The sequence below is a fragment of the Stegastes partitus genome, unplaced genomic scaffold (assembly GCF_000690725.1).
Source record: "Stegastes partitus isolate 25-593 unplaced genomic scaffold, Stegastes_partitus-1.0.2 Scaffold105, whole genome shotgun sequence".
NCBI lineage: Eukaryota > Metazoa > Chordata > Actinopteri > Pomacentridae > Stegastes > Stegastes partitus.
In genome coordinates, this window is record NW_007577836.1 from 852,570 (window position 1) to 874,871 (window position 22,302).

The following is a 22,302-nucleotide window of genomic DNA, read 5'->3' on the forward strand; positions in this document are numbered from 1 at the left end:
GTTTTCTGTAATGAGTATTATCGTATTTCAGTGTTATAATGGAGACACACCAATCAGCCAAACACTGTGTAGATCCAGGACGGCTCTGAACCATCAGACTGATCAGTGTATTGAAAGAGTTTCAAAGTGATGGGAAGAAGACCTTTAAGATACCTGAGAGGCTGCAGAAAACAACGACCTTTAGTCTAGAACACACATGTGTTTAATAATACTTGTCCCTTCTATGTATTGCATTGTTCAGAAAAAGATCTGGTCGTACACAGTCACATGGCACAAAATTAGTAAATACCAGATTTAGAAAAGTTGTACTGCTTCACTAGATATATAATGAACTCCCTGTTGTAGCACAGTGCCGCATTAAAGGGAAATAAAAATAAAACATGAGTCTGGTTAGTTTAAAATAATAAAGAAAAGGGATCCCAGCTAAAGGGACAGAAAAAAGACCAAACACATGTTAGATTTAAGAGGAGGATACACACTAATATGGCTACAAATAGGCGTAATGTTATTGTAGATTACTATTTGATTAGTATAGGTCAATGTGAGTCTAATACAGACTCCTCTCTGTGTTTCTGCAGGCCTACATGCCTCGAGGTATGGCCAAGAAGAACCCAGATCAGTTCGATCCGTCTGCGCTGCTCAACCTGATCAACTACTGCCAGTGGTTCTCGTCTGTGGATCCAAAGTTAGTCAGAGAGGTAAACACTCATCTGGTTACAACTGAGATCAAGATAAGCTTCATTTGTCACGTACACATTTATACAGTGTGCAGGGAAACGGGTTTTATACCAGCATCCAGTTTCAATAAAAAGGAAAAAAGCTGTCATAATACATGAGGTTTAAAAGGTGTCCGTGTGTAGTTGCACAGTCCAGTTTTAAAGCTCAGAGTTGAGCAAACGCACGGCCTGAGGGAAGAAACTCTTCCTCATCCTCTCAGTGGCGGTCTTCAGTCAGCGATAGCGTCAGGAGGGAGTAAAGAGAGTTTCCAGGATGGCTGTGCTGCTTCAGGATCTTCACAGTCCTTGACCTGCATCGTTGGGTGTAGATGTGTAGAAAGTCTTTTGGTCTGATGAGAACAAAACTGAGCCGCTGGTCATCAGGCTAGTCGCTGTGTTTGACAGACACTAAACACTGCACATCATCACAAATGCACAGTCCCCACTGTAAAGCACGGTGGTGGCAGCATCATGATGTGGGGAGGATTCTCGGCAGCAGGTTTGGTAGAATGTGAATGTACATATCATAATTAGACACTGCTAATATGATTGTTTTCTCCTTAGTTCCTTTTCAAATGAACTGTTTTTAATTGATTCAAAATAAAAATAAACTTTTTTTAGCTGATATTCTGTAATGTATGAGAGTTTGTGTGTTTGTCTCCAGGTGATCCGATACAGGAACGAGCTGATGCATTCCTGTGATTTTCGTGTGACGGATGAATGGATGAGACGCTACAGGAACACTATGAGACACTTTTTGCAGCAGTTCAATGACGTACCGCGGATGGCAGCAGTTGGACAACAGATTGACGAGGTTAGTTGTAAAAAAAATCAATGATCACTCAGCCACACAGGTGTTGTTTTGTGTTACAGTTTGTGTGTACATGCATTTTGTTTCTTGTCCAGATGCTGGACGCTGATTTGTCAATACATGTCGCCGGTGTGGACGCTATTGATTCTGCTGGCTCGGTGGATGGATTAGAGTCTGATTCTGTCAATCTGACCGGACCAGAGATCAGCGCCGGCTTAGTCAGCCAATGGGAATCTGAGTTGCTGCAAGAGATGTTGCAGGAGATCCTGCAAGTTGGTGCTGAGGAGGGTGACACAACGGCACAGGTCGGTAGAACACATGTAGACGTCCATATGCACTTGTACACTTAGTACATATGCGTAATACATAGAAAGAACATGTTGGGCTACACGTCTTTCACCCACCGACTTTCTGTCTCTTCCTCAGGACGCCCAGCAGTTAAAGAAGCTGGGCGGCTTCCTGCAGGCCAACAAGGATCTCGGTGAGAGGTTTTCTGCGGAGCTCCGAGCCATTAACTCTCTGGAGGCCAGACACTAATAAAAAGGAGTGAGTGAAGACGAGGATGAGGGACGCGTTTTGCACCAAGTTTTTGTATTACTTATTTGAAATGGGCCAAGATCAGAATTTAAGTTGAAGAACAAAGGATTTATGAGCCTGCACACTGTGTCATGATAACACAAATAAAAGATTTTGGCAAAATCACTTGACTCTTTCCTGAATGGTTTGTAAAAAAAAAAAAATAGAGGTAGAATGTGTCCAATGAAAGAAATGACAGCAGCAGCCAAAAAGGTGTAACTTGTGTTAAGGCCCTCTCACTATGCAAAAACTGTTTGAACAAGCCGCAGTGTAGACCATAAATAAATGCTATTCGAGTGTGGTGGATGTGGCAATAATGAGTGGTCTTTGAAGCAACCCTGAGAGCATGAGGAGGAGGATCTGTGGGGCTGAATTCTAAGAACAATGTCTACTAAACACCAGACACACTTCATCATGTGGCTCGTACCATATCTACAGTGAAGCACGGCGGTGGCAACATCATGCTATGCGGCTATGGCTCAGAGTGAGTCGGTCAATGATGGGAAGGTCGGCGGTTCGATTCCGCCCTGTAACCTGCGTCATGGTCGTTGTGTCCTTGGGCAAGATGCTTCACCCATCTTGCCTGGTGTGAATGAATGGATTGTTTGAGGTGGTGGTCGGAGGGCAGAGTGGCAACCACGCCTCTGTCAGTCTGCCCCAGGGCTATAATCGTAGCTACCACCACCGGAATGAATGTGTGTGAATGAACTGACAGTGTGAAGCGTCTGTGAGTGCCTAGAAAAGCCCGATATAAATCTGATCAATTATTATTATTAAGAGCTTCTGAACAGGAGATCAAGTCCTTCATGAAAACTTTCTTGAGATTGCAGAGACCTGAGACTGGAAGGACAGGTCACCTTTCAGCATGACAGTAAATCTGATGGAAAAGCCAAAGCAATGATGAAGTTTCTTCTGTCCTTGAATGGCCCAACCAAAGCCCAGACTGTGGCAGCTGCCGTCTTTGTTTTGGCATCAGCACCACCTTCTGGAGATAGTGAACTCCTACAGTAGCTATCAGCCGTGGAGAAGCACCATTGACCCAGTCGGGGTTGAGCAGAATGAGTATTCCTATGTTATTTGTAAGCTGTTTAAACATTCATTTATTTCACCTTTGTAATCCACCCAAATTTGTTAACCATTTGAGACGAGGAATAATTAGTCCAGTTGCTGAATCTTCACTTATCCTGAATCTACAAAACCAAATATAAATGTTAGTTAGTAAGTCAGAGGAACTAGTGCACTTGTGGTTGTCGCTGCTTTCTTGGCCTTGTTTCAAGCTTGTGTAGGAACAACCAATAAAGCAGCACAACCCCGAATGATTACATATTTAATTAAGAGTATTTTTTTTATTAGACTAGGTAGCTACACTGAGGTTAGATTTACCCTTTAGTTTGAAATGACTACAGGTTGAATGTAGAAATACACAGGTATGTGTTTTTAAGCACAACTCTATTATTTAATTTACTAATATTGATGTGTTTAAATTTGTAGTATCTATCACAATGATGCTTGCATGGGAAGGTCCTGAGGAGGGAAATCTGTGGTGCTGCAGTCCCTCAGTTAAGTCCTGATCTCCTTTAGAAACTGTCATTGTCTAGTAGGCTCTTCAATCCTTCTCCTTTTTCTCTCGTTCTGTAAATTTTTGAAGAAGAGAAACATGACGAGAAATAAACAAATCGTCTCCAGGACTGTAACATGAAGCAGGAAGATATATTAAAAAGATAACCTGCAAGAGGAAGGGGATGGGAGGGAGGAATCAGAGGAAACAAGAAGCTCAAAATATGACATATCCAAAAGTTAACAGTTAAAATTGAAGGGGAAACATTTAAAGCAGAAAGAGTACACTGGACATGTTTAGAGTGCTGTTAAAGTCTCAAACTGGAATCCTAAAAACAGAAGAAAAAAAAAGCTTTTCATAACATAAAACCTAACTTTACCTTTGGTCTATAGCCATCTTTATCAGAGTCTGGCCTCTAAAAGACAATGTACTATTAAGATACATAAATTACATATATATATATATGTGCACACATACATGCTGTATATTTACCGTATGTCTGTTTTTTAATCGATGCGTGTCTTCACTATTTGTCATTTGCACCTTCTGCATGAAATACCCTTCCATCGGTTACTGTCAACAAACTTCACCCCTCCGAATGAAAACCACAGGTGCAGCTGATGTTCTGTTTCGTGTGTGTGGGTGGCTGGATGGCTGGGTGGGTGGGCTGTTGGTTTATGTGTTATTGTGCATGTCCACCTGTTCATGTGAGTCTAACAGATGAATGTATTGTATGAATGTTTGTTGAAGATACACATGAAATTAATGAATCCAGTTACATGGATCAAACATTTTATTCAACAGCATCAAAAAGTCCCGAAAGCAGTGGAGAGAAATATTTTTTTATGGTGTTATTTTTCTCGTTCTGTAACTCTAAGAGCAAGAACTGAATTAAAAAAGAACCTAAGTGAGACAAGAGCTGCCACAGCGGCATACAGTGCTTTTGCTTTTCAACAGACAAAAGCTATTATTCAGGTTAAAAGAAAAAAAAAAAAAAAGTTCAGACATGTGAGGTGCAGCTGCATGACAGAAAAGTGTGAAAACCAGAAAAGCTTTTCCTGCCTCGTAGCCTTTCACACACTCATCTGTTGCTGCAGTCTGCTGCACCTTCCCTCAGTAAAGGCACAACTGGGTGACTGCCTGCCTGGCAGCATGGAGCGGGAAGGGATGCTGGTCCAGTCTATTTACTTTGGGGGAATTGGAAGCGAGGCCACGGAGAGGCTGCTGGAGAGGTTCGGACACGACGGCAGCTTTCTGCTGAGAGACAGCGAGACGGTTCAAGGGGCCTTCTGTCTGTGTGTGAGGTGAGCTGAGCAGAAGTGACGTCTAGTCATGCTGCATCATTCATATTTAATCCATCTGTTCATCAATAAATAAAATGAGCATGTTTAGTTTGTAGCAACACAACTTTATTCATACATCACGTAGAGATGAGCTGAGGAAGCCAGCTGGGCGTGTTGATGCAGCACGTTCACACAATATCTGCTTTGTGGAAGCGTAACGTCATGTTTTGCAATACCACATAGATAAACTGTCAGAAACCCGAACAGGGCCTGGATAAAATCACCTCACATGTAACAGTTTAGTGTGCTTTGAAGCTTTCCTTTGTCAAACTGACAAAATAAAAAAAAAAAGGAACAGAAAGTCAGCAAACTCTGTATCTATCTCTGAATCTAAACACCAACAAAAAAGCCTCTCATACTCATTTAAATTACAGTACGTGACGCTATTAGCCAAGAGTTAAGTGTTCCTCTTTGTAATTTCAGAGAAATAGTATTTCACAATCTGCGCGACATGATTAAAACGCCTGCTACATGAGGATAGTGACGGAGGAAGTATTCTGATTATCCACTAACGTTAAACCACGCTGTTAAAATGCTCTTTACAAATAAAGTTCCAGAATGAAGACACACGTAGAAGTCGAACCAAGCAAATGCACTGATTAGAATGATGAAATAGTATTAAAATGATTAACATACTGTAACAAATGATATTATCTGATGGACGTTATCGATGCATTGCTGCTTATGAAGCATTTTGCAGTCGATGTGGAGCTTATCTTTCTACACGTCATTTAGAAACCTTTAGATGAGGTTTATGGTTGAGCACAAAGCGACGCCATCGCCGTGCTTCATCTGATTCAAGCAGCAGTCCAAATCATAAAAAAAAAAAAAAATAAAAGGCAAACAAATGCATTCATTTTAGATTCTACAATTATCACATTTGGAGTTTTCTTTTAAGAAAAAGAGCTTCTATGTAGTTAAAAGCACCTTAAATGCGTTATATGTAAAAGAAACACACTGTAAAAAGCATAACGGCTTGTTTCCTTTTTTATTTTAAAGATTTTTTTCTGTAGTTGAAATACAATATATATCAATACAAGCACGGAAAAAAAAACGAAGTTGCACGTTTAATGTAAAATGAGATTGAAAACCTGTAACTCAGAATAAGTTACAGGTGGGGGGGGACTTAAAAATGTGTCAAGGACCACAGAAACTTCCGCTGCAGTTTAACTCAGCAACACTAGTGACTATATAAAGCATAAAAAATAAAATAAAACAATTTACAGTTGAAACCAGAAGTTTACATACACTGTGTACAAAGACGCACAACCTTTTTTTCTCTCTCTCACTGTCTGACATAAATCAAACTAAACTTTTCTTGGTATTTCTATTTGCTAAACGCCAGAATAATGAGAGAAAGAATTTTTTATTAGTTTCTTCAAAGTCAGAAGTTTACATACATTTCCTTTAAACTGCATGACTTGGGTCAAACGTTCTGGGTTTCCTTCCACAAGCTTCTCACAATAGTTTGATGAATTCTGGCCCATTCCTCCTGACAGACCTGGTGGAACTGAGTCAGGTTTGTAAGTTGCCTTTTCAGCTCTGCCCACTAATGTTCTCCAGGACTGAGATCAGGGCTTTGTGACGGTCACTCCACGACACTGACTTTGTTGTCCTGATGCCACTTTGTAAATAATTTGGTGGCATGTTTAGGGTCATTGCCCAAGCTTTAACTTCCTGCCTAATGCTGTAAGATGTTGCTTCAATATTTCCACATAATCTTCTTTACTCATGATGCCATCTATTGTGTGATGTGCACCAGTCTCAGACACAACATGATGCTGCCGCCCCTGTGCTTCACAGTTGGGATAGTGTTCTCAGGCTTCAAGCTTCCTCCTTTTTCCTCTAAATGTAACGATGGTCATTAAACAGTTGAATTCTAGTTCCATCAGACCACAGGACATGTCTCCACTAATGAAGCTCTTTGTCCCTGTGTGCATTTACAAACTGTAGTCTGGCTTTTTTATGTTTCTTCTGAAGTAATGTCTTCTTCCTCTCTGAGCAGCCTTCCAGCCCATGTCAGTACAGGACTGGTTCCACTGTGGATAATGACTCTCTGACCAGCTTCAGCAGCATCTTCACAAGGTCTTTAGCCTTTGTTCTGGGGTTGATTCACACATTTCAACTAGAACACTTCATCTCTGGAACACAAAACCTGTCTCCTTCCTGAGCGCTATGATGGCTGGACATTCCCATGGTGTTCATACTTGATATAACTGTTTGAACAGATGAACGTGAAACCTTCAGGCATCTGGAAGTTGTACCCAAAGATGAACCAGACTTGTGGAGGTCCACAATTCTCTTCCTGACATCTTGGATTAACTCAAATGTTGTCAAAAACCTATCAAAAGCTTCCAGTGCCATGACCATCATCATCTGGGCTTTCCCAAATAGTTTCAAGGCATCTTAGTGTATGTAAACTTCTGACTTTAAAAAAAAGTAATTTAAAAAATCTCTAAAAAACATTCTCTCTCTCATTATCCTGGCATTTAGCAAATAAAAATAATTGAGGTAATCCTAACTGACCTGAAACAGGAAGAGTTTAGTCTGATTTGTCAGACAGTGAGGGGGGAAAAAAAGGTGTTATGTCTTTTTAAACAGTTTATGTACACTTCTGGTTTCAACTGTAAATAAGTTCAAATCCAAATTTGAAGAGTTTAAGATCCACTTGTCAAAAAGTGTAAAAAAAATATATATAAGTAAATAAACAAAAAACATTACAAACTTGTTTATCTTCTCCCACTGCTGTCTACAAACTGTGTTTCAATGTTTTAGATGAAACAAAAAATGTCCTAATTTAAGAATTACAGTCATATGTCACAACGACACAAATTCGATCCAGCCACATGTGCAGAATGTAAAACGATAATCCTAACGTGCAGCTTCTAAAGCAAGGAAATCACACGAAAGAAAGATGGACATTATGAAACTTTCATTAAAATTCTTTAGCATTTAAACAAGCTCTAACAGTTATTATTCATAAATGAGATCTGGTTTAACTTGGAGCGTGCCGACTACAAAGCTGAGATCACTGATTCATCCTCGACCCCTGCTCCTCGTGTCATGTCACTTTCAGGTTTAATCATCCCGTCGGTTTTTTTTGGTGTCACACATCGCACAGACAGTCATTCAAATTTCACAACTTTCTGTGCCACAGAAAAACACCGTTTGTGCACACCTACAGGCTCGTACACTCCGCCGACGGCTGGTGTCTCCAGGTGGGTGAGCAGCTCCGAGCAGATCGGAAACAAACACACACACACACACACACACACACACACACACACATGCATGGCCGAGGAGGTTATTTACGGTTAGTGTATGTTTTTTTATTGCAGGATTTGAGAGTCAGACCTCAGAGGTTTAGGACCCTGGAAACACTCATAGAGACCTACAGAAGAGCTACAGCCTCTAATGTTGGTATAGTTCCCCTCACAGACCCACTGGACAAAAGTCAACTACAAAACAACTTGGGTACGACACACACATCCACACACACACACACACACACACACACACACACGGTTGGGCTACTTCATATGATACTTGTGCTGCTTTGTATAGTATAATACACTGTTGCCCTTAAAGTTGGAATAAAAAGTGTTTTCTTTATCTCCTCTCATGAAATGATTGTGACTCATTCTTGATAGACAAAGTTTATGTCTTCTCAAAACTTTATTGATATCACAATATACATACAAAACATATCGCAGTAAAAATTAAACCACAATTAACTTTTGCAAACTGTGTATTAAGGCTAAAACTGATTTGGGGTGATAGAACAATAAGATTAAGGGTTTTGTTTCAAATTTTCAAGCTCGGTCAATTGAACAGGAAACACATGCATAAGAATGGCAAATATTACTCTTACAAATGTCACTCAGTCACTAATGTTGAGTCTGGCCACCCCTGACACAGATCAATGTGTTAAGACATCGTGGCAAACTGTCCACAAGCTTGTTGGTGGTGTCAATGAGCAGGACTTCCCCCGTTTTCGGTCACATCCAGAAGGCAGAATTCCTTTCACCTGGTCAAAAGTGATTACTCATGTGTATAAATAGAAATAAAAGGAGGAATGTGTCTGAATTATTCCAACTTTGTGAGCAACAGTATATAAGGTAATTTCCGCTGTGTCAACCTGTAAACACTTCCTCAAAAAATCTGCTAGCATAGCATACACTGTTCAGCCACAACACTAAAAACCACCTGCCGTATATTGTGTAGACGTCAAAACAGCTCCTATCTGTCGACAGGAAGCCTCTTGTGGTGATCTGTCATGTCAGTCACTGCGATATTTGTAGTGGGTCCTGCGGGTTGCACTGTGAGACCTCCGTGGATCCAGTTCCCACGGATGCTTCACTGGATTGAAATCTGGGGAGTTTGGAGGTCGGATTAACACCTTAGGCTCTTGGTCATGTTCCTCAAGCCATCACCCGAGCAGCTTTTTTTGCAGTGTGATGGGGTGTATTGTCCTGAGGTTGAAGATTCCTGTTGTCCACTGGGTGGGAGGAGGTAACATCCACGTGGACCCAACGTTTCCTAGCCAAGCACTGCATCGCAACCAGACGATCATTGTTGTTTTCTTTACCTGTCTGTGGTTTTAAAGCTGTGACTGATCCGCTTAGACTTAAATCTGGTCATTGCACTCTCACCGACACAAAGACACACAGACACGCAGACATGGTTTGTGTTTGTGGTATGTCAAAGACTTCTTTTGCATTTCTGAACTGTCTTATTTGGCTCATGACCCACTCAGTCAACTGTAACCCACTTTCAATGCTCTCTACCACAGAGTTCGTCTACATGGAGGTGAACAGTGGCAGCTCAGTGTGTTGAGGCCTTTGTGTCGTCATGCAGGCGCCGGTAATCTGGCAGGAAAACGAGACGACAGAAACGTGCAGTATGTCATGCATGCCGCCTACAAACTTCTGGGGGACTTGAAAGTCAATGAAATGTGTTTAAATTAAGGAGTGTTTTGGTTACTGCTGTGTAAATACGATACACATCTCGGGTTTTATTTTCAGCCCACCTTTGTACGTGGTTTGTAATTGTTTTAATCTGTCTGTGAGAAAGTGTGCATTTGCCAGTTAACACACCAACAGCTTCCAGCCTTATGGACTCACTATGCAACACGTGCCCAACCGCCTGTATTCTCATGTTTTGTTTGATAAATAAAATCAATTTAACCATGTGTGGGTGAAGATCATTGATGTTGTTTGAGGTTTTTATGTTATTGATGTGTACAATCTAAGTGGTTTATCTGTGTGTTTGGACAACATGAAACAAAATGGCCTCTGACTGTAACAACATGGGAGTGCAGGGAAGGCAGATCACAAAAACTACTCTGACTTTGTATATTTATTCATTTTTTTTCAAGACACATCTCTTCAGAGTCACTGACGATACCAAATCTATAAGCTGATGTTCAGATCTGACCATGAACTCAGATCTCTGGTATCCGCTGTGCAGAGAAAGATAAAGGTAGAAGTAGTGTCTACTGTTTCCTGTGCCTTGAATGACCCCCCAGTTGGTCAGCCTGTTGGGTTTATCCTCACTCAGGCTTCACTCAGGCATTACAGTCAATCTGCCGGACACATAGTTTTTGATCAAAGTTTACGACAGCATCTACACTTCAGTCTTCTTCTTCTTCTTCTTTAAAACACTCTGAGACTCATAGAAGGGATTTCTTTAGTTGTGACTTTGATATAGTCGGTTTGGGAACTTGTTTGCTTTTTTGTGCACAACTAGATGAGAAGATGGATATAAACTGATTAACAATAAATAAATGCAGTCAGTTAGCTTAGCTTAGCACAAAGACCTGATACAGGAGGAATTGGTTAGCCTGATTTGGTTCGAAGACAACAAAATCCACTTAACAGCACCTCTTAAGCTCATTAATGAATGTGTTATATTTTGTCTTCAGTCCGTACCAAATCCAAACAGCAAAAACAGACATTAATGGCTATGTGTTAATTAGATTTAGAAGTGATTGTAAGCTTTGCAACCGTAAGGCTAGTCTCATACTCTGTCCCTCAACAAATACATGAGTGTTTGTTTGGGTCCGAGTGGCAAAAATTCACCATCAGATGATGCATGTGAAGCTCTGTGTAGATATCTGTGGCTGTTATGCTGCAAGGACATCAACTGTGACTGCAGTGGAATACATAGACTACCAACTCCTCTATTGGATGATTGACTAGAAACTACAGCAACTAGCCAGGATTATTCTCCCTTGCAGACTTGCAAACAGTTGTCTAAAACTATACTACTTTGTATTCTGCTTGGAAGATGTGTTTCATACATGTACAGTAGATTGTCATCGACATATTTTGTCTGCATGCAACCTACTGCTGAACTTGCAGAGTACACAAATTGTGTGCAGTATACAGATGTCCACAGACTCTCGTGGACTTGACACATGAGAGTGGAATCAGCTCTGCTGTCTAACTTTCTGCAACAAATCGAATATTTCCTAAAGATTTTATGTTCTTCTTCTAGGCTGAGTCATCAATACTTCTATATATTTTATCAAGGCTGCTTAAGCAACCTGTTCTCACTGGACAACCCTCTGTATGCAGGAGTCCAGATGAACAAAGCGGAAAAAACAAGTTAAGAAGACAATCTGTTACCCAACTTTATTTCACAAATAGCCATGTACACACATTTTATAGATGCTCCAAATAATAATCTCACCAGTCACACCCCTTTAGTTAAACAAAATTAACTTGTTTGAGAGAGCTAGTCAATCAAAACATGCTAAAGCCAAATCCTTCTTAACATAACGATGAAAAAGTCACACAATGTGGACTAACTGGACCTGACAGCTGGACGTTAAGAGCATAAAAACATTTAATCACAGTTTGCAAATATAAATACACATCAACACACCCTTTGCATGCACTCAACACATCTATTCTAGCTCCTGAATAGAAACATACAGTATACGAAAGCCTGGCAGTGCAGACAGTTAAACTAAAGCGTTCCTAATGTGTCCGTCTTGTTTCGCTTTCAAAATGACTTTCCAGTGTTCTGCTCTGTCTCCTGCACCTCTGTGATCTCTTCCTCAGGCTTCGCTGGTGGTGCAGGGTGGAAGAACTGGAAACACAACAGAAGAGACAACCTTTGGAACCTTTCGTGTGCGAGTTGTTGGATGAGTGGCAAACGAGCGCGTACTTACATTAAATGCATCATTTTTCTCCAAGAAATGTTTGTACTTGGGCGGTGGACGAGGAATCGGCGGAAACAGAATCTGAGACACCCTGAAAAACACACAAAATGAGCCTTCAGCAAGACTCTTAATAGACTATTTGAAGCTCTTCCGCTGTCTGCTGCACTCGATAAAATAATAGTTCATATATGTATTATTTTTATAAATGTGAAAGAAGCGAAGAAAGGAGGAAGGAAGTCCATCTGTCGTTTATCTTTTATTGCATTTTCTCTCATGTGGTGTTCCCCCTCCACAATGTATGCAGGAGGACTTCTGTGTGCAGCTTAAGGAAGCTTAGGGTGGCTGCTCTTGTGGCTTTTCAGAGAAAAAAGCACCTCCACAGTCCTCTCACTTCTTCTTTGTTTTCTTTGCTTTTGCTGACTTCTGGGTCCACCTTGCCCCCACATTGGCTCACATTTGAAAACCAGGACAGCGTTTATGTATCAGTTCAGAAACAACTCACCAAGGAAGATAAAAAAATTTACAAATTTAAAAAAGCAAGTTTGAAGAGCGGTAGGATGTGTGTAAAGGGGCTGTGAGTGAGTGTCACTGTGTGGCAGTCATGCAGGTTGGCCATTCAGTCAGAAAAAGACAACTTGTACCTCTGATTGCGCACCAACAGCAGCACAGCCAGGAGGATCATGGGAACTCCGAGTGAAATCGAGATGATCACTACAGGGTTGAGTTTGTAAACCGACTGTTCTACCGCTGCAAACACACAGACGCACAAAAAAGCCGATAATTGTACTGCGGTTGTTGCTTTTATAAGTAGTCAATCGTCCAGGCACTAACCTTTGAATCAGTGGATGAGGATGACAAGCTTACTTTAAAAAAATTTTAAAAAGCACTCACTGACAGTGGGACTCCAGGCACTCCACTCAGAAGATCCATGACACGTGTCTCCCACTATTGTCCTGATTCTCACTTTGTAGGTGCGGCTGGGATCTGCATTTGGCTCCCTAAAGGACTTATTGGCAGTGACAATTATGGGTTTTTCCTGTTTCAAAAAGATTAATCAGTAAACTCTCACTTTATGGACTTGGTTCCCTTTTGAATCTTGCCAGGTTTGTCTTGTTCAATATTTCTGTTGATTTGTCAGTTACCAGAAAGCAACACGGTAAACGGTGTGTATTATTTTTGAAATAACCAGCACCCACAGACATACTGTACCTTACTACTCATGTCCAGCTGATAGTTAAAACATCGGGTCGGGTTTATGTTTGATCGGGGGTGGGGCGCATCCCATGTTATGTCAAGGCCTCCATCTTTGATTGATGCAGAGATGTTCTGGGGTGGAGACAGAACCTCTGTGAAACACAGAACCACACATTTTATTTTATTTTTTTTTTACAAAATACAACCTAAATCTACACATAAGGCACTGGACACCGCTTATGTCGGTCTCTTTAGTCCCTCCTCCTGTACTCTACTGTGGCTCTGATGGAGATGAGCACTACCGGTGCTGACTTACTACATGATTCAAATCCTTGACTTAAACATGCTGCTGCTTAGAGGTTGTTGTTGTTGTTTTCTGTAGTAAAGAAAACAGTAACACAGATAAAGGAAGGGAAGAAGAAAGCCACCTGAAATGAGCGACCAACGGCAGATTTATACCCACAGTCTACATCCTGTTATAATTAATGATGTTTCGAGCTATCATGTATTCTGAATCTGTATTTCTGCACTGAACTTATGATCCTGTTTTGTTTTTTTCCACTGAGCACAGTGCACGTCCTTGAAAATAACATGGCCGGTGAGAACTGGGTCACATACTGGGAGACAACGGAAACTCCTCTTTTCTATCAGTTGCTTTAGATACACATCTTTTGGACAACACACACACACACACACACTTTGTATTTGATTCAAGCAGTTTCTGTTTACATTTCAGTGAACTTCCACATGAACAGTGGTTCGCCTGTTCACGTCACAGTAACTGACCAAATAAACTCGTACAAGTCCAACCTCTGACTGTACTGTACGGGGCAGTCCCAGCCCAAGAAGATATCTGTAACCTGAACCCAGAAGAACTCAGTTCAGCTGGACATGGGATTACTCTCTGAATCCAGCGCTGCCTCACTTTACCTGTGACCTAAATAAATTCAACATCTGAGAACTGAAGATTTCTCCGGTTTGTTCTTGGACTTCCAGCTAAACAATCCAGTGAGTCAGACTACTGCATCTTGAATCTGAATGCCTCCTTTGTTACTGGTACTGGTCAGAGGTGAAAAATTCTGTGGGTGAAATTATCAGGTTGTGTTGTTAGCTATTGCTTAAGTTATTGAAAAGGTTGATACCTACTCTCTCTCTCTCTCTCTCTCTCTCTCTCTCTCTCTCTCTCTCTTTTTCTTTTTTAATCAGATATGTAGTATTATCAGTTGCAACTACTCAACAAAAACTCTGTAACCGTGTTTGTCTTGGAGTGTTACCTAGCATGTCCATGTCGTATACGTAGGTGTACGTTTTCCACTCTTCGTGCCGGGACATGTTAAAGTGAAGGATTACATCTGACACCTCATGCTTGCCAACATTCAAAGACATTGACCCGACTCTTTCCACAGACGTCTGGTTTAGAGACTGAACCGCTGTGTCTTCATCACAAACACTGGGGAGAGAGAGAAGGAGATACACACTCAAAATAATGCTTACATTTGAATGTAGCCCTTTGGTAGACGCGCTTGTTTTAGCTTATGTTTGAAGTTTTCCGCTTTTATTGCTTTTCAGCATTGAATCAATTTAATTGGACTTTTTGACAAGATTTTAGCAAAAAACAAAAAAAGGACTCTTGAGATGGGAGAGACTATGTTTACAATAATAGCTGCCTGTTCTTCACAAGTCAAAGCTTTATAGGAGAGAGGAAAGACATGGGAGAAACTCTAGTGTTTTTGACCTTCAGACTAGCTGCTATATGTGGCAGACACCAAACACTGCACATATTCACAAACACACTTTCCCTACTGGGAAGCATGGTGGTGGCAGCATCATGATGTGGGGATGATTCTCTGCAGGAGGTCCTGAATGCAGTAAAGTGAAGCAAAATCAAGAGAACTACAACTTGGGAGAAGATTTGTTTCCCAGCAAGACAATAAGGCCAATGTTCTGGAGTGGCTGAGTCAGAACACACACCTTGGTCCAATTGAGAATTTGTTTTTGGACTTGAAAAGGGCCGTTCACTCATGAGCCCCACACAACCTGACTGAACTTCAGCATTTGACCCATGTTGTGGTCACCAAAGGGTTAAAGATGGTGAAATACTTCTGCAAACGTTTCATATTTTTATTCATTTACATTACTTTAAAGAAATAATATTTTACTTTAATATGAAACAATTTTTTTTTTTTGTAATTTCTTGAAAAATCCTTGAAACCACAATTCAATGTTGTGAAACAGTAAAAGGGGAACATTTCCAAGAGGTGTGAATATGTTTCATAGGCACCCGACAAAGAATAACTTGGAATAACATGTATGCACATAGACATGGGTTATGTTTCATTTTTAAAAAAAATAAAAAATACCTGACAGAAACAGAAAGCTGAGTATCCTTCTCTAATGTGCCAAATGACCAGGAGCAGTTGAGTGTATTTGTTGGGTAAAGGAGGCAGTTAAAGGTTTCTTCTACATCAGTCTTGTCCAAAGTATTATCCTGGCCTGTAGAGTCCTGCACTCTGAGCTGAAATAGTTTCACAACAGAAAAATAACAGAAAATAGAAAACAAAAAACTCTGTATTGAAGCAGTAAGATTTTACTGTATCTGTGCAGCATTGGGAAGTTAAAAAAAAAACAACAACAAAAAAAAAACTGTTAAATTCTGACCTCGTCAAGGTACTCTTTCTGCTGACAGACATTTAAGCTGTTGTCCTCAGTCTCTGTTATAAGAAAAGATACACACAGAGTCACAGCATTAGGAAAAACACAAGTATAATTCATGTTAGCCACGGCTTTCAGATTTCAACTCTGAGAACGTACACATAAAACATGCAGCTCAGTGTGATCATCAGCATTTGAAATCTTTTTCCCTTTTAAGAGGTAATTCTCTAAATTAAATGATGCGACTCTCCTCTAACAGTGCTAATGTTGACATTAGAATCTCTACTAAAGCGTATACAACTCAGAATTTCATGGATAGAAGACGGTTTTACACATCTTCACATTGAGCTGTTTTCCACTGCAGGAACTTGCAGGTGGCCTGAACATTTTTGAATGGACCTACTTAATTAATTAGGGAGTAGAAGTCACACAGTTTGTGAAAAGAAGATCATCTGAGTGCAGTGACTGTTTCTAAAGTGATTGTTATACAAAGACACGTTAACATAAGACCGTGAGAAGGTCATTAAAAATCACAAGTCAGGCAAATTAAGTCTCACAATATCATCACCAAGACACCTATGACTCCTCTGATGGAGCTTCAGCGATTAAGATAGGAGAGATGGTACATACGACTGTTGCCTGTTCTTCATCAGACAAAAAAATTAACTAGAGTTCACCAGAAACATATGTTGGAGACTCTGGCGTCAACTGGAAGTCAACATCCCACTTGTAACAGCAGTGAATGCTTTTCGTTCGCACTGTACGGTCAGTAGCTACTACTTTTCTTCGTTGTGGCACACTTGGCACTAACTGTCAGACCCTACACTATAATGGAAACTGTAGATCTGGAAGGGCTGATTAGGGTGCCGAGTCCCCGCAGTGAAGATCTGCCTCTAGAGCCAACGTGACATTGATGAGGAAAGAATGTTAATACCCTCTAATTAGACGGCAGCCGCTGCCCTCAAGTGAGAGTCAGTAAAACCCTTCATTTAAGAGTTCACACGACTTCTTGTCTTTCAAGTGTGACACAGTGGTTTAGACTGTTTGTGCTCTTGGACTATAAAAGTCCCACCGCACTGCATTGTTTCCCTTCAGACCCTCATCCTGACCTCCTTCAAACTAACGTTAGGTTACTTCTCAGACTGCCCCAGCCCTCTCTTGCACTTGCATTGCCTTCCAATATCTCCAGCGTCCAGGTCAGACCAACTGCTCAAACAGATAGAGTTCAGAATCCACCACAACAACGAAGGTAAAAGTCCTCAACCTCCAAGAAACCCTTGTGTGTGGCGATTAAGTGTTGCTCTCCATTTTTTGTTACACCTTCCCTCCTCCCCTCTCAGACCCTTAATTACTTCTTGTACCGTAATTTGCGGACTATCAACCACTACTTTTTTCACACGCTTTGACCACTTGATGCGGCTAATTTATGGATTTGTACGGGCTGGATCCTGACAGCGTGGAGCAGTGTCAAAAAATCAGCTATCACCAATGGGTTTCGAAAGGCTGGACCGCTGCCTGACAAAGAGAACAGCACAAGCTCAGGGGCGATTTTGCCTCGAGACGAAAGTGACATTGAACGACAACGAAAGAGAGACTGAGGAAGTGTGTGACAAAGCAATTCTGAGGCTTTTTGATACTGAAGAAGACGACTTAAGTTAAGAAGTGAAAAAAATCTTTCTATGTAAATATCTCATTATTGTTTCTTTTCAAAGTTAGTGGGTGCGGCTTATATTCAGGTGTGCTCAGTAGTCTGAAAAGTACGGTAATTTAAAAAAATATTGCAGTGAGTGGAGTTTGGCTCAGCGCTGGGGGGGGGGCGAAATCACACTTTAATCTGGGTGGAGGAGACAACTCATTTCCTTGAACATTATTTACAGGGAAAGAGGAAACAAACTGCGACACCACCCAGATGAAAACAAAAAACCTTTGACGAATAAAACATGGTTTACTGAAGAAAAATCATGTTTTAACAGCCATATTTTGATAGCCATTTGTCATCCTCCTTTCGTTATATTGGCAGAGTACGAGTGTAAATTGTGTGTGACGTCAAAAGCCACTCACCACTTTGTGACACCCACAAAACCAGCAAGCTGGCCCAAAGACTTGGATGAGCAGGAAACAGCTTCATTGCCAACCTGTGGTTTTAACACACAAAGTCGAACAGGTGCACATAAACACACAGTGATGAGCTTCAGTACTGAGCCAAGACACAGTCAGCATGGGGTCGCTATTTTATCAGAACACACAGTAATTTCCTGGCATTTCATACTTCCCCTTTTTTAGTGCTTACATCTACAGGCTGAAGGCTAGTGGCACATCTCAGTGGACAAACTATCAAACATAAAGTGAGTGCAAATTCTCCATCGTTCTGCCTTCGCCCGTGAGGTTTACCAACATAAGCAAGCCTACAACTATCTTTACATCCTCGAAAACAAAAAGACAGAATCACTGAGTTTATCACTGCTTTGCTTTGTCAACACACTCATACCATTAATGGACATAATTGGCTATTGTAGATTGAGGCTCTCTTAACCGAACTCAGAGCCATCAATCCTGCTATAGCACAGTAACATTGTTGTAAATAACGTGAATAAGACGCCGTTACCTCCTGCTGTTCCTCCACTCTGTCGCTCACTGTGCTTCTCACCGCAACACAAGACAATGACACACTTCAGGGGAAAGAAGAAGCATGACGTCACGTACTATACAAAGGTTCAGGAAACCAAGTGCTGCACTGTAAAAACAAAACTTGAACACAACAGTGCGCAACAGTCTTTTGTGAGTTATGACAACTTCTAATGAAATAATGTTCAACCAGTGAACTGTGTTAGCGTTAGGGGAATACAGTCTATGGTATTTTAAATCACCAATTCACAACTGGGAGCACGAACACAAGCTAAAATCCAGAGTTATCATGCCAATCTATTTAATTCACCACAACTGGAAATTAATCAAAGCAGATATTTTTGTTCAAGTTACACTAAATATAAAGTTGGTTCAGCCACCAATATTATTACATCAACACAACTTGTCAAATGCCATTTTGGGGGGTTTAAGGTTTTAATTTTTTTGTCTTGCAACCATGCATTTAATTAAGTGGTAGCAAAAGGTTCTCTAATTTACTTGGTAGAGTGTGTTTCCATTTCTCTATTTTTCTCCACTCACGCGTACACCGCAAGATTAAAATATTTTGATCACCCTCCATTAAACTTAATATTTGAATGTAGCTACTTTTAAGGAAACAGAAAGAAGAAGTCTCGGAAAAAGCATTTAGATATGAGACCTTTCTTCTTTCTAGTAAGATAAAATAAAATAAGATAGAACTTTATTCATCCAGAAGGAAATGATTGGTCCAATTATAACGCACTGCCAGTTTAGGGAAACACTGCAGATACCATAGACAGGACACCTGATGTTACAATTAATGCATTAATTGCTCATTATTCATTTTTAAAAGCCGATCTCTGACATTATCCAGCTGCTGGTTGTAGGCACAGCCGCAGCTGCTCTACATGACTGTGATGACTGGATGCATGGTTACAGCTCGGACTGCGGCTGTGGTTCAGATTTAGGAGTTCAGGAGTACAACAGCTTTAATGCAACATTTAGCAATGCTAAAACATCACTGCACACAATCATACAGTATCATGAAGCCTGTAGACCATCACTGGTTGCAACAGAGACGCGTACTCAGCTGTGTGGGTGTGGTGCATCCTCAGCTTGGACACAAGTCTGCACCATTGCATTTAGAGGAGCCAGTTCAGTCTTTCACCGACCGCTGCTGAGACAGGCTTCATAACTGCAGTTTTGAGACGACAGCTGCCACCGAGAACCACAGATCGAACCACAACGGCAGCTGAAGTCCAAACAGTAGCCATATATCCAGCCACAGCTTCACTATCACAACCCACCAGCCCAGAGCAGTGTGTTTGGGTTTTGTAGCATGAGGATGTAAAATACTGGGTGGTTTGACGTAGACTCCAGACAGGGACACTCAGGAGGTTTTCACTTCAGTTCAGTGGCTGACAAATTGACTGATTTCACCAAGTTCAGAGCTACTAACGGTTTGCAGTGACTTGATTACGATTTATATGATATTTAATTACCACTGGAACTGATCAGCCGCAAGATTAAAACTATTGGTAGGTAAAGTGAATACCATTGATGATCTTGTTAAAATGTAATGTTCTGCTTCGAAATGCTGAGTCCTTTGACACCCACTTAAACATTAATCAGACTCCTCCATAGCAGCATCACTCCCCGACACAAACAACCTCCCCCAGCAGGACAATACACCCTCCCACTTCTCAGGAACTGCTCAGGAACGACTCAAAGAGCACGCCCAAGACCCCAAGGCGTTGACCTGCCCTCCACACTCCTCAGATCCTAATCTGATCAAGTATCCAACGCATGGATGCACATGAACAAGCCCAAATCCATGGAGGCTTCACCACAGAACCCTGAGAACCCAAAGGCCCCACATGAAACCTACAGAGGTCCTATGGGCCAGAGCTGTTTTGGCGCTATGAGGGCACTTACACTATATTAAGCAGGTGGTTTTAATGTTGGCAAATCTACGCATATCAACAACAGAAGGGTTAAAAACAGAAACACTTCCGTGTATAATGCAATGCAGTTTGACAGAACAGAACCACAAGCTTCAGGACTGTCAGACGTTGGCATGTTGTCATACATCACTATTATTATTACGTTCCGTGGTACTTACATCGAAAACATAAAAGACTAATGGGTAACTAGTAAAAACCAATAATGGGTGTGAAAGGACTCAACATTTCGAAGTGAACACTACATTTTAATAAGATCATCAATGGTATGTTCTCGGTCCCTCGTGCCTTCACTGCATTTGGGAAGACTGTGTTTTGTCACAATGCCCCTTGGTCCTGGAGTCTGCTGCAGAAGACGCTCAAATCGTCTGACCTTGTTTCTTTGGGGGATTTTAAATGTTTGTTACAGTCTGTAAAAACAGAAGTCTGTAGCTGCTTCAATTGAGTTGTCATGTACTGTATGTAGTTCATGTATTTATGCCTTGTAGTGATTATATATTATTTTTTCTATTTTTTGTGTTGTATTGTTGTAGCCCTGGTTGCTGCCCTCTTGGCCGGGGCTCCCTTGCAAAAGAGATGCCAATCTCAATGGGACTCACCTGGTTAAATAAAGGCAAAAAAATAAAAATAGTTGTACTATGTAGCTTTACCTGAACGTGTCAGTGAATTTGATGATTCGATCCTCCCTGACCTCATCAAACATTTAGCTATGTTGCAAATAGACTTTTACAACTTCTTAGCACAAAAAATGAGAATCAAAAAGTGTTCCCTGACCGGGAATCGAACCCGGGCCGCGGCGGTGAGAGCGCCGAATCCTAACCACTAGACCACCAGGGAAGACGTCATACCCAACGCTGTCGATTTGAGTTAACGTGTGTTCCCGGTACGTTTGACAATACTGTTCCACCTGTACAGAATTAAACGACCTTAAACGCTGAGTCGTGTATTTTTGTCTACACTTTGGTGACTCGAATCAGGAAGCAAAGTGCTGCCCCGTGTGGTAATGCTGACAAACGCCACATTTTTTTTTCTTCTTTAAGTTGCCTCGACTGTTTCTCTGTTCAGCCACAAGGAGCCGAAATGAGCCTCAATCTCCCTACTCTTGATCAGGGCACTTTCTGCCATTCCATTCACTCAAGGATCCACAGGAAGTCACTCTGCTGCTCCTCCGCTAGGTGGTACACACGTGTGACTCCCACAGTCCTCCATTGTGTGTCTTTACGCGGCAGCTACAACTGAGTCTGCTGTTACGCGGAACTTGTGCATCGGTTAACAACACCAGAGCCTTCACAGCCACATAGGTTCATTCTGACTGCGGACTTTTGAAAATCGAAAGCAACCAGAACAAGGGGATTTCAGCGGGAACACTGTGAGTACCTTCTGACGGGAACCTAAGCCAACAAAGTTGTAAGTAAATAAGTGTGTCCAGGTCTTCTAATTGTTGATCACCTTTTTATTGTTACTCGCAGGTTCAACATGTCCGCAAAAGACATAGTGAGGCGCAACAAAACAGACATACACACGACTTTATGTGGAGATTATAGATTAATCCTCAACAAGGTCCATGAGAAGAATCTGATAACTACACGGGAGTACAACAATCTAAAGAGCATCAATAAAGAAGATGTGGAGGGACACGTTGTTGAGCTTGTGGATAAGATCATGAATAAAGGAGAAAAGACCTGCCAAGATTTCCTGGACCTCCTGGAAACTGACGAC

The 22,302-nt window shown here is 41.2% G+C and overlaps 3 protein-coding genes and 1 non-coding gene across 4 annotated transcripts; 2 read left to right on the forward strand and 2 right to left on the reverse strand.

The window, feature by feature from the left end:
• The first annotated feature begins 380 nt into the window (after positions 1 to 380).
• Positions 381 to 2,229, forward strand: si:ch211-91p5.3 (uncharacterized protein CXorf38 homolog). The gene is made up of 5 exons (XM_008277702.1): positions 381 to 389; positions 579 to 698; positions 1,381 to 1,530; positions 1,623 to 1,832; positions 1,954 to 2,229. Exons 1-5 carry the CDS (start codon positions 381 to 383, stop codon positions 2,062 to 2,064), a joined length of 600 nt encoding a protein of 199 aa, XP_008275924.1. The 3' UTR covers positions 2,065 to 2,229.
• A 2,498-nt stretch (positions 2,230 to 4,727) lies between these two features.
• On the forward strand, positions 4,728 to 10,195 carry LOC103354359 (SH2 domain-containing protein 1A-like). The gene is made up of 4 exons (XM_008277698.1): positions 4,728 to 4,965; positions 8,162 to 8,222; positions 8,343 to 8,478; positions 9,797 to 10,195. The coding sequence occupies exons 1-4, from the start codon at positions 4,814 to 4,816 to the stop codon at positions 9,838 to 9,840; spliced, it is 393 nt and encodes a 130-aa protein (XP_008275920.1). The 5' UTR covers positions 4,728 to 4,813; the 3' UTR covers positions 9,841 to 10,195.
• A 1,418-nt stretch (positions 10,196 to 11,613) lies between these two features.
• Positions 11,614 to 18,707, reverse strand: LOC103354360 (interleukin-5 receptor subunit alpha-like). Its single transcript, XM_008277699.1, has 10 exons — positions 18,624 to 18,707; positions 18,080 to 18,153; positions 16,025 to 16,077; positions 15,727 to 15,881; positions 14,641 to 14,816; positions 13,382 to 13,518; positions 13,064 to 13,208; positions 12,814 to 12,919; positions 12,182 to 12,263; positions 11,614 to 12,099 (listed from the first exon to the last, which is right to left on the reverse strand). Exons 2-10 carry the CDS (start codon positions 18,144 to 18,146, stop codon positions 12,013 to 12,015), a joined length of 1,008 nt encoding a protein of 335 aa, XP_008275921.1. The 5' UTR covers positions 18,147 to 18,153; positions 18,624 to 18,707; the 3' UTR covers positions 11,614 to 12,012.
• Positions 18,708 to 21,348: 2,641 nt separating this feature from the next.
• trnae-cuc (transfer RNA glutamic acid (anticodon CUC)) lies at positions 21,349 to 21,420 on the reverse strand. Its single transcript has one exon. It is a non-coding gene; the product is annotated as a tRNA-Glu (tRNA).
• Between the last annotated feature and the right edge of the window lie 882 nt (positions 21,421 to 22,302).

Bases quoted from the DNA above. Each gene is read 5' to 3' on its own strand.
- si:ch211-91p5.3 (XM_008277702.1), top strand. The intron at 699-1,380 runs GTAAACACTCAT...GTTTGTCTCCAG, and splicing joins ATCCAAAGTTAGTCAGAGAG to GTGATCCGATACAGGAACGA. The intron at 1,531-1,622 runs GTTAGTTGTAAA...TTTCTTGTCCAG, and splicing joins TTGGACAACAGATTGACGAG to ATGCTGGACGCTGATTTGTC.
- LOC103354359 (XM_008277698.1), top strand. From the start codon at position 4,814: ATGGAGCGGGAAGGGATGCTGGTCCAGTCTATTTACTTTGGGGGAATT. The intron at 4,966-8,161 runs GTGAGCTGAGCA...TCTGTGCCACAG, and splicing joins GCCTTCTGTCTGTGTGTGAG to AAAAACACCGTTTGTGCACA. The intron at 8,479-9,796 runs GTACGACACACA...TCTCTACCACAG, and splicing joins TCAACTACAAAACAACTTGG to AGTTCGTCTACATGGAGGTG.
- LOC103354360 (XM_008277699.1), bottom strand. From the start codon at position 18,146: ATGAAGCTGTTTCCTGCTCATCCAAGTCTTTGGGCCAGCTTGCTGGTT. The intron at 12,920-13,063 runs GTGAGTGCTTTT...GTGTGTTTGCAG, and splicing joins TGCCTGGAGTCCCACTGTCA to CGGTAGAACAGTCGGTTTAC. The intron at 12,100-12,181 runs GTAAGTACGCGC...TTGTGTTTCCAG, and splicing joins AGAAAAATGATGCATTTAAT to TTCTTCCACCCTGCACCACC.